At 41.7% G+C, this 9832-nt stretch overlaps 1 protein-coding gene across 5 annotated transcripts in view; it reads right to left on the reverse strand.

Annotated features, from left to right (window-relative positions):
- Positions 1-9832, reverse strand: part of mpp7a (MAGUK p55 scaffold protein 7a) — a 105762-nt gene that overhangs the window by 23983 nt on the left and 71947 nt on the right. For all 5 annotated transcript variants that reach the window (XM_025054323.1, XM_008307737.3, XM_025054321.1 and 2 more), the window contains 2 exons: positions 8679-8875; positions 8085-8149 (listed from right to left, as the gene is read on the reverse strand). In XM_025054323.1, the coding sequence (XP_024910091.1) occupies positions 8085-8149; positions 8679-8875 (262 nt within the window). The remainder of the gene's footprint in view (positions 1-8084; positions 8150-8678; positions 8876-9832) is intronic.

The raw sequence follows: 9832 nt of genomic DNA on the forward strand, positions 1-9832 counted from the left end.
CAAGTTCTTCTACTTAAAGTGAAGTCCTTGAAGTCACTATTACCATGCCAAACAGGGTCATCCAGTGCCAGAAGCAATTATACTAAATTCCTGCCTTCCTGTTTGTCTCATCAGTGTGACGTTCAAAGAAGATGCTCTGCAACAAAGCCACGGACGAGTCCTTTTTTCCAGCTTTAAAAACAACCCCGAAGGTCGGCTCTTTTGGGCTGATTAAAGCTCACCTGTCGGGCCAAGGCATGTACCTGCTTTGATTCTACGCATATGTGGTATAGCCATTCAAATATATACAAATACCAACATTTAAATCTCCCCCTCTCTGTTTGGATCTAGACAGGGGAAAAACTCACTCATCTCGATCCACTGGCCCCTGGACATCCACAATTATTGAACTTGGAGCTGAATTAACCTATCTCATTTTTAATGAGGCTTTTTTTTTCAGTTTATAACACTTTTCCATTTCCCTTAACTTGGACATAATTGGATTGTGAGAGGCTGATGAATATCACAGCTACCACGCCGGCTGATTTGGAAACTTTGGGTTGGGTTGATCACTTTTTTTTATCACTTTTGGACTGGTAAAAGATATTTCAAATGTTGCTGTATATGCAGTGTAAATATATATAATATGTATTCATATTCAATCTCTGGATGTCAAAGTTTGGAAAAGTGTTCTTCTTTCTAGAAAGAACTATGGAGAAGGTATTGCAGGACACAGTTTTCTTTCTTCCATTCTCTCGTCTGTTGGCCCCGCGCTCCAGCAACATCTGAGCTCAGGAATCTGCTCGCCCCCGAGTAGAGCTTGAGGACTGCTTTTGGCAATAGACCTTAACAGACGTTGCATCACTGAGAGAGGCATGAAGGAAAAACAAACCAAAAACTAAGGACAACAACTGTGTATCCCCTCCCACCGCCTCCTCCATTTCCCCATGCAACCTCAGTAGCATTGCAAAAGCATATGTAAGTTCTAGGATTTCAAACTTTTAGGGTCGTGCCAACATTAAATCATACAACCACATCCAACAGGCAGAAAAGCCATGCAGCAAGTACTCCCATAGACAAGGTGTTATTATAACTCACAATTTTTTCTCAATCTCTTGAGGTTCTCTTATTCCAGTTAAACCTTATTCTGGGCTTCCAGAAGTCAAAAATGCTGCTAACCTGCTACGGGTGTGAGTGTCGTTGGGCAGAAAGTAGAAAGAGGAGAGGGTGTGTTTGCTGACCCGACGTTGGAGGCCGGGCGACAGCGGAGGCATGCCTGATGGGAAGGGAAAGCGGCGCAAAAAAAATTGCTTTTGGTATCGTTTTTGCCATGGGAAGTGACCCTGAATGAGCTTCGCAGTCGAAGCTCGAACATATTTATAAACTCGTGTGTGTACTGGACATCCTGTAAACTCTGCAGTCTTAATGGTGCAGTTTACTAGGATCTGTGTGAGGTTCATTTCTTGACCCAAACATCTTAAATATAGGAGCGAGAGAGGAAGGGAGAGAGAGAGAGGGAGAGTGAGAGAGAGAGAAATGGACAGACAGAAGATTTGTGTTCGAGCCAGTTAGGATGGCCTGTGGTCCTCCGGAGGGACGATACCTTATGATTTGTCAGGAAAATGACAGTTGTAATAAAAACATGATGGGGATCATTTTCAGTACAAGCCAGAGAATTAGAAGCAGCTCTCTGGAAAGGGACCGTTGAACCAAACCAGGCCACGGTAATTGTCATTAAGTTTGAGTGGGACCACATCAACAAAGCCGGTCCTCGCTTGGACTTCCAGTACAAAGAGCAGAAAACAAGCCGTCCTTGTAACCCAAATCCATCCAGAACCATTCTGAAAGATGTCTCAAGACCCACAGCAGCGGCAGAGCAGGATAACTACTATGTTCTGCAGACTTAAAACCGGATCTGTTGGTGGACTGATGTTGTAAGCAAAGAGGCAGAAATAGCACACTCGGCTAGCGTTCCGCTGCAGATTTACTGTTTTCCCGTTGGACTGGAAGTAAATCACTTTTATGTTAAACACTCTGAGATTAAAAAGTCAGTGTCCAGTACGCACAGTATATTACTGTATTTCTCCTCGTAAAATGGTGCACACGAAAAAGGCATATGCATGAATGACAGGCTTGGGGAGAGTAAAGGGAGAATCATGTGGATTATACATAAACATCTCACACAGCGTTGACTATCTATAGAGTGATTTAGAAAAAAACAATAGGAGAACAAAGGATAGAAAGGGAGGACACGAAGGCAAAGTCTCTCACCTACATGAACTCCACCACTACACTCTGCATCCTCTGGTAATGACAGAAAACAAAGGAAGAAAAGCCAGAAAAATAGATCATTTTTTAAACACAATATAACAGAATTATGGAAATAGGAAGCTTCTCGATCCCATACTGGAAAGGTAAACAGAAAAATTCCGTGAAATACAGAATACAGAGAAGTAAACAAGGTTCTCTGTAAACAATGTCAAGTCTGTCCCAAGCGATAGCCAGTGGTGAAGTCAAAAATTCAAATTGCAAAGTAAAAAAAACTATTTCAGTTCCATTTCTATCAGATAAGCTGAGTAAAATTCCCAAAATAGTATTTCATTTAAATTGTCATGTAATTTATTTATTTAGCATTCCACCACCTCCACGGCCATTTCTTGGGTTTTCTTGTTATAAATTATTAGGATGATGAGTACATCAAGTACAAAATTACAGGAGTAAGTGTGACAGGAAGTGCCACCTTGATGAAAATGACGTTGGCAGGAGAATGATGAGGTTTTTATACAAAGCAGGAGGTAAAACCCTGTAATAAAAATCTCCGTCGTTTCTAAAGGAGGAATTAATGGAGACGAGTGGTGTTTCTCTTTAAGGGGGATTAGCTCTGACATGAAAAGACAGGCTGAATGAAAACAGGAAGGAAGCAGTGTGAGCGATATACCTTTCAGTACAAACTAGTCACAGTTAATGGTTTTACCATTAGTGTACGGTCTATACACCCTATCGATGGGAGATATGAGACAAGTAATACCTTCGATGTCCTCAGCTGTGAGCGCAACAGAAGCAAGGAATGGAAATTAGCAGCTGTTAGAGAAAAGCTTCTCAGTACAGACAGGAAGTTAAGGTTGGGAGAACAAGAAGAAGGAACCTACCAAACTCGAAAGTCACATCATCTTAGACGAGACGGAAAGAAAGAAAAAAAAGACACACAGAAAAGAACAGTTATTTAAAGTGAAGCACTGCCCTTAACTGTGAGGCGTCTACAACTGAACTACAACGTTGAACATAATTTCCACACTAAAAGACAGGTAAACATAACAGCTCAAGGGCTAGATACTAGCATTCTGAATTCTAGCTATTATTTGTTTCAGCCACAGCTAATGGTCATCAGAGCAGGTCGGGACACAAACAGTATGAAGACAGTTGCACAAAACACACGAGGTGATGAAGACGACGGAGGGCAGTAATACAGTATGTTCACTATTCCCACGTTGACATTGTTACCTATTGAGACAGTGTCTGTGGTGCATGTCTGTGATGCATCCTGTAAAGCTTTGGACGGAGGAAAATCAAATTTTAAAAAGACAATTTTGGTAAATATGGACATTTCAAAGACTATTTTGACAAAAAAAATGTCACCTGACGTCAATTTAGTGAATAATAGAAAGACAGGCATTGATAAAAGTAAGATACTAGACATACTTTGGAATGATTCAGGAACACCTCCTTCCCAGTACCTATACCTATTTGGGCCAAACCTAAATTAAAACACATTATTGACTATAAAGCACAACGTTCGTTTTCTACACTTCACTGCAACCTAGTGGGGAGGTCACTATAACGGCGAGCCCAAACAGCAGACAGACTTGCCTTAGAGCCGTGATCGTTCTGAGATGTGGGGACGAACGTGTTCGACTTTATCTGACTACCTGTTTCACATTATAATGTTCACGCAGCAATGTTTGAACTGCCCTTGTATTATTGAAATGTGACAGTGAGATTAGAACCTGCACGTATTCTGTAATTGGACGGGGACAAAAGAAAAGAATGACATGGACGATGCTATCTGAACTGCTTCGAAAAGTGCTTCCCTCTTTTCACCTTCAGAGGGCTTTCATCTAGTGTCTATCTGCCTTTAGGAATGGGTAATATTGCTTTGTAGCTCTGTACACTGACATTCCTGCGCTAACGGAACACTCCGAGATAACGCAGTGGAATTTGAAAATCAGCAGCGGTCCTTCTGTCTCGGAATTCTTTCATGAGCAAAGATCGTATGTAAAACTCTGCACCCAGCTGCTCAGACGACAACAAGATGAGGCCATGCATGTACTCATTCTACTTCTAGACAGTAAACTAATGATTTTTGACATTGTACACACACACACACACAAAAACAACAATTGTACAACTTGTACTGTAGATATTTGGATAATTGGAAAAAGGGCATTTACTCAGACCTGGAAATGTCAGCCAGTCTAAATATTTAAAGGCTAAAATAGTCTTTAGAGTTGGTAATCACCCAATTTTCTTCATTGCTGTGGTTCCTAAAATCGACAAATTTAGACTGGGCTATACGATTACAATCGCATGATATTGTAATTGTCATTTATTTTTATTAGAACCCATTGTTTTATACGTGGATATGGGCCTTACTCATGGTACCAGGCAAAGTCAAACATCTAGCAGAGCTTTACCGCACTGAGACCGCCATGAAAATAAAAGGAACAGACAGAGGAACGCTTCCAAGTCAGCTCTCTATAAATGGACTAATGAAGAGGCTGATGTCATCCGTGAAACTGGCCGGCCCTTTCCTTTTGGGAACTGACACTTTCTGTCTGCTCGCTATCTACATCTCTCATATTCTTTTTTTAGGAATCAAAACGAGACTGATGGGGTTTCTTTTTTCCAGTTGCTGCAGAACACGATCTTTGCCACAAATCTTTTGGCCTTTTAATGCAGTGCTGATTACTAGATGTCAAGATCGGGGAATGAGTAAAAGACAAAGCAGAACTGGTCTGCATTACAAGGCTGTCGTTATAAATCACAAAATGTGACAGTATTGACCGTATGGACAGAGGAAAAAATTACAGCTACAAACTGTTGAGGATCACGACCATCTCTTCAGGGTTGCCTGGCCCTGACCTCTCAAAATGGAATCGACAACTTAATTGAACGCAGGGCAGGTTACGTCCAACCGTAGGTGCCATTTCACTAACCCATGAAGGGAGAGAGGGAGCGAACCTTTGGAGCGGACGCTGCTGTGATGAACTGAAAATAGAATAATGAGACCCCGAGATCGGCGATAAGTGTGTCCACGTGTTTGGCATCCTGCAAACCAAGCTAAATAATCACACAGTGGAGAAGTTCGCATGTCAGACAAGGGAACAGACGAGATGTACGCAAAGGCCAGAGAGCCATCAGGATGTTCAGAGGAGAGCAGATGGGGAAGCTGGAGCGGAGCCACTTTATCAGTGATGGAAAATTTAGGGAAAAGAAATCATGAGGATGACTGTACACGCTGGCATAAACTGCACTTTAAACATCAGTTTCACGACGTAGGAATGCTTCAGCAAAAGTGGCAAAAGCTGCATTCAAGAAAGGGATTATTTATATCTCACAAATGTTAGGTGTAAACGGACACGCTTAGTCCGTGTTCGCCAAGACCAATATTGTTCCAGCCGATGAAGCTCCTGGACTGGAAAAGGGAGAGAAAGAGAGAAAGAGAATAGAACCCCTCCTCAATCACCATGGCTTTTCTGCACTTGGTAACACAGGGGTCTCCACGGCATCCTTCAATTAGGTTGTAGTTTATGGCCCCCGGGCCTCGACTGGGCCGGCATCTACGAGGCCAGGATCCAAACCTTGAATCTTGACTCAGCCGCCACAGTTCCACAGGTCCACATCTGCTACTGGAAATGACCCCTCGCTTCAATCTCTCTCCATCTATTCTCCCGTAGGCCATCAAAAATATTTTGTTACCGCATTTTTGCAACTGCTTTGCAGTCTGGAGCTAAGGTTGCTGTTCCCGGCCTGTTGCTTTAACTTCAGCCGGATCCAACAGTATTCTCCTGGTTATTTAGTCCAAATGTGTGTTCGCCTCAGTGAGGACATTCATGGACCTGCTGTTGCTCCCCAGTTAATCCACACATGGTGGGATTGTCAACACCAGGGTGTTTCTAAAACCTCCGAGCACATTTGATAAAAATCACTGCCTCAACTCCAACGCAGACTAACTCTGCAGTGGTCTGTACTGCATATTATCACCTAGCCTGTGCTAACGAGCAAACCGAACAATAAGAAAACATTACAAGCCCGTCTATTTAAAACAATTAATCTGCTCATGTATGGTTCTTTGACCTCATGTTTGCCAATGTGTGGTTGAACATGAGCAGGAAATAAAAACATTTATAACACTGTTTAAATTTGTAGTAAAAAATTAATACAATAATACAGTATGTTTAGAGGCGGACAGAGTAGTTCTGTCATATTAATCTTGTCTTAAACCCTCCCAGACCAGGTTGGGAAACAAACGGTGGATTTGACCCAGGTTCTACTGTACTGCGGACAAGGAACCTTGTTAATATTATTATTACTATTGTTAAGGTTTACAAAGCCAGAGAGAAAGGACAGAAACAAACACTGTACAGGAGACTGCCTGAAACTTAAAGGAATTGAAATGTATGAATAAGAAGGATACAACAAAATAGTTCTGGGAAGTTTGTACGGGGGGAACACAACAGACAAAGAAATGATTTACTGTTGAGGGTAGGGTTATATGAATTATATCTACTGAGACAGAGGTGTTATTTGTAGTGGCCAATGCTGATGCTCTAAAGGAGGAACCCCGTAACCCCTGTATTTATGAGTTTCTCTTTAAAGCAGGCAAACAGTACTGCAGTCACAGCGACTTTCCAAAGGCCCGTTGTTTTCGCCCCGAAGGCTAAGCAGTTGTTGCTGAATAATAATTGTGTTTGTCATTTTCAACCTGCATTTCCGTGGAGGAGATTTTGGTCAGGTGTAATGGAAACTGGGCATAAACAGCAGGAACATCGAGTCGGTTTACTGAAGTGGAATCTTCGCTAATTTTAGCCTGAAATGTCAAAAGTGATTCAAGCACTTTGCACATTTCAGTGGCTGAAATGTTTGCCACGCTGATCCCTACTGAATACAAGTTGGACTTTTTTTCCTCCTGGCTCTGCGGCTGAGGACAGGGAATCTGTTGACAATGTTCAAATATTGTTCATAATGTGCCTGTCAGTGTGGACGCTGAAGCTTTCTCGAGTTGCCTAATTGAATTTCACTGAGGACTATGTGACAATCCAGTTGGCATTTCAGTTGAGCCTTTTGAAATCGAATCTATTACCGGCAGAGCAATAAATTCTGAATTCGAGTGGCCTTGGTTCGTTTTAAACGTGACGCTAATACTCGTTTAAAGCCCCAAATGTTTGTAATTACCTTCTAATAATAAATCCTACTCAAGGTTAACTCATTTTTTGCAGCTGTGCTGGTGATGTCCGCCGAATCGAGTGAAAAAACAAAATCTAAATATTTTTTAATACTTAGCCCAAAAACTAGAATCTAGTATCTATATCTGACTCCAACGTATACATAGAGTACTTAACACTGCGGGGGGTTCATGTACCTTGGCTCAAATGTAGTAAAAAGGTGAATGTGACTCGACAGGCTTACACGGTCCACGGCATAGATGAGATTCACAGTGCAGTGTGGCCCCACTCTACGTCTATTATCAGTTCATTAAGTTGTCATTACGCTCTCTGAAATGTGAAGAGGGGAGCCGGAGAGGGAAGATGGCTGGTGTTTTGACTGGGAGGTGTAAATCATTAGATGTTAGTTTTTCCGAATTCAGACTTCCTTCTTCACAGTTAACCTCCCAGCTTACAGACATCACATCAAGAAATTAAAACTAAGGATATCAGTGGGAAGTAGTGGAAATAATGCAGAGGGAAGCTGAAATCAACCATGTTTTTGTTATCCTTAACTTTTCTATTTTTTGTATTATTATTATTATTATTATTATTATTATTATTATAATCAGCCACTGATGTCAGTGAATAGTTGCCAGAGTGTGACAGCAGGTCGTTGCTTACATGATCTCTTGCTTGATGCCCTGTGGAACTGCAGAGTTGCAACAGGTCTCCTCATAGCAAATCTCCTGGTGGAAGAAAAAAAGAGGGTTAGAGAGACAATAAGAACAAAAGATGGGAGAAGACACGTCTGCTAAACGCACCATGAAACACTCCACCACAATAAACAAAGCGAGTCCTTCACTGGGTTAAAAAAAAAAGATGGGAGGATGTGAGGTGGCAGGCAGTTATTGGATTTTAATCATTCTAAAATGCCTTCATTCCACTGCTTTTTTCGCGTGCATGTCGGATCTCGGATGATGCCAACTGTTCCAACTGTTCCTGTGCTCTGTGATGCACATCAAGTGAACCATCTGAGCGCTCAGGGATGTGCAATTTTCCATCAGCGCCGCTGTCCAAAGTGGATCAGCACCAGCACCATGATTTTCTGTCATTACTCATTTCAGGACAGACACTGTGCGGAAATCCAGACTATTTTGGCATGAGAGGAGAAAGAAAAATGCGGCTAAAAGAGGGACAAAAAAAAAAAACCCTCGACATTCAAACCCACGTTGTTGAAAAGCAAAGCAGATTGGCGCGGTTGGAGTTGTTTCTTACCTCTCCTGGAACTGTTTGGATGGGACTAAGCCAGCTCGGGGGCTAGCATCACCTTCAATTTTGGCCTGCCACCACGTTGCATCATCTTGGCTCATGATGTGAAGAATAGAGCCCTTCTTAAAGGCCAGTCCAGCCTCCTTACATGGAATAGCACTGTCCTCTTTAGGGTCATAGTCAAAGAGTGCCTTTACAAACACCTGAATAAAACAGAAAACAGACACTAACAATTAAAATGGCAAAACACTTTTTTAAAAAAAAAAAAATTTAGAGCAGGGTGTCCACGTTTTTTTGGCTTGGGAGCTACTATAAAATAACTTTTTTTTTTTAAATAATTTAGAGCAGGGTGTCCACGGTTTTTTGGCTTGGGAGCTACTATAAAATAGAAATAAATAGATATAAACTATTTTAAAATATGAAAACATGAATATTGTAGAAATATTAGAAGTGTTGTTTTTCCCTTCCAGGACCTGGTTTAGTGTTGAATACAGCACACCAACGTCATGTTAAAACCTCATACATGTGAAATGTGGAAAACATAATGTTAGGTGGAAAAGACATATATTAAAAAAGGAAGATAATATCAGAAAATTCAATATCTCATTGTTGCGTCAGGCAGTTTGGGGACATTGCTGTTTTCTTTTTTGCATCAGGCAGTTGCTGTTTTCCTTGGACTACGGCTCGTACTTTGGCTCTGAATAAACTCATCATATGTATAATCACCACGGTCTGTTTCTCATTGTTCTGTTTTCTTTTCTTGTCTCGGTCTCTTTGGCCTATGAACCTTCCTCATTTCACCTCCCTTTGATGAATCCACATCACCTGACGTTAATTGCGCGGGTTCTCCATAAGCGCCTGACTCACGGCCTATTTTCAAGATGAGCTCTTTAAAGAATCAGACTGTTTGAGCTGTTGGAGATGATAAAAGATGTGAGTGGCCCTGCCTCTTCAGGGTGGGCTGCTCCATACACGCCATGATAAACTGCCTTCAACTTTAAAGCATTAATGTGGAGAGTGGAGCCCGCCGTGTCAGCGGAGGAGTATCAACACCTCAGTGGGGGAGAATTAGATTTGGAGCGACAGCTGAGCCATTCTTGAATCACTATGATGAACATTTCCTACTACATGTGACTTAGTCAAAAACATCTCATGATGTT

Source organism: Cynoglossus semilaevis, chromosome 3 (genome assembly GCF_000523025.1).
Source record: "Cynoglossus semilaevis isolate Cse_v1.0 chromosome 3, Cse_v1.0, whole genome shotgun sequence".
In the NCBI taxonomy this organism is placed as follows: domain Eukaryota; kingdom Metazoa; phylum Chordata; class Actinopteri; order Pleuronectiformes; family Cynoglossidae; genus Cynoglossus; species Cynoglossus semilaevis.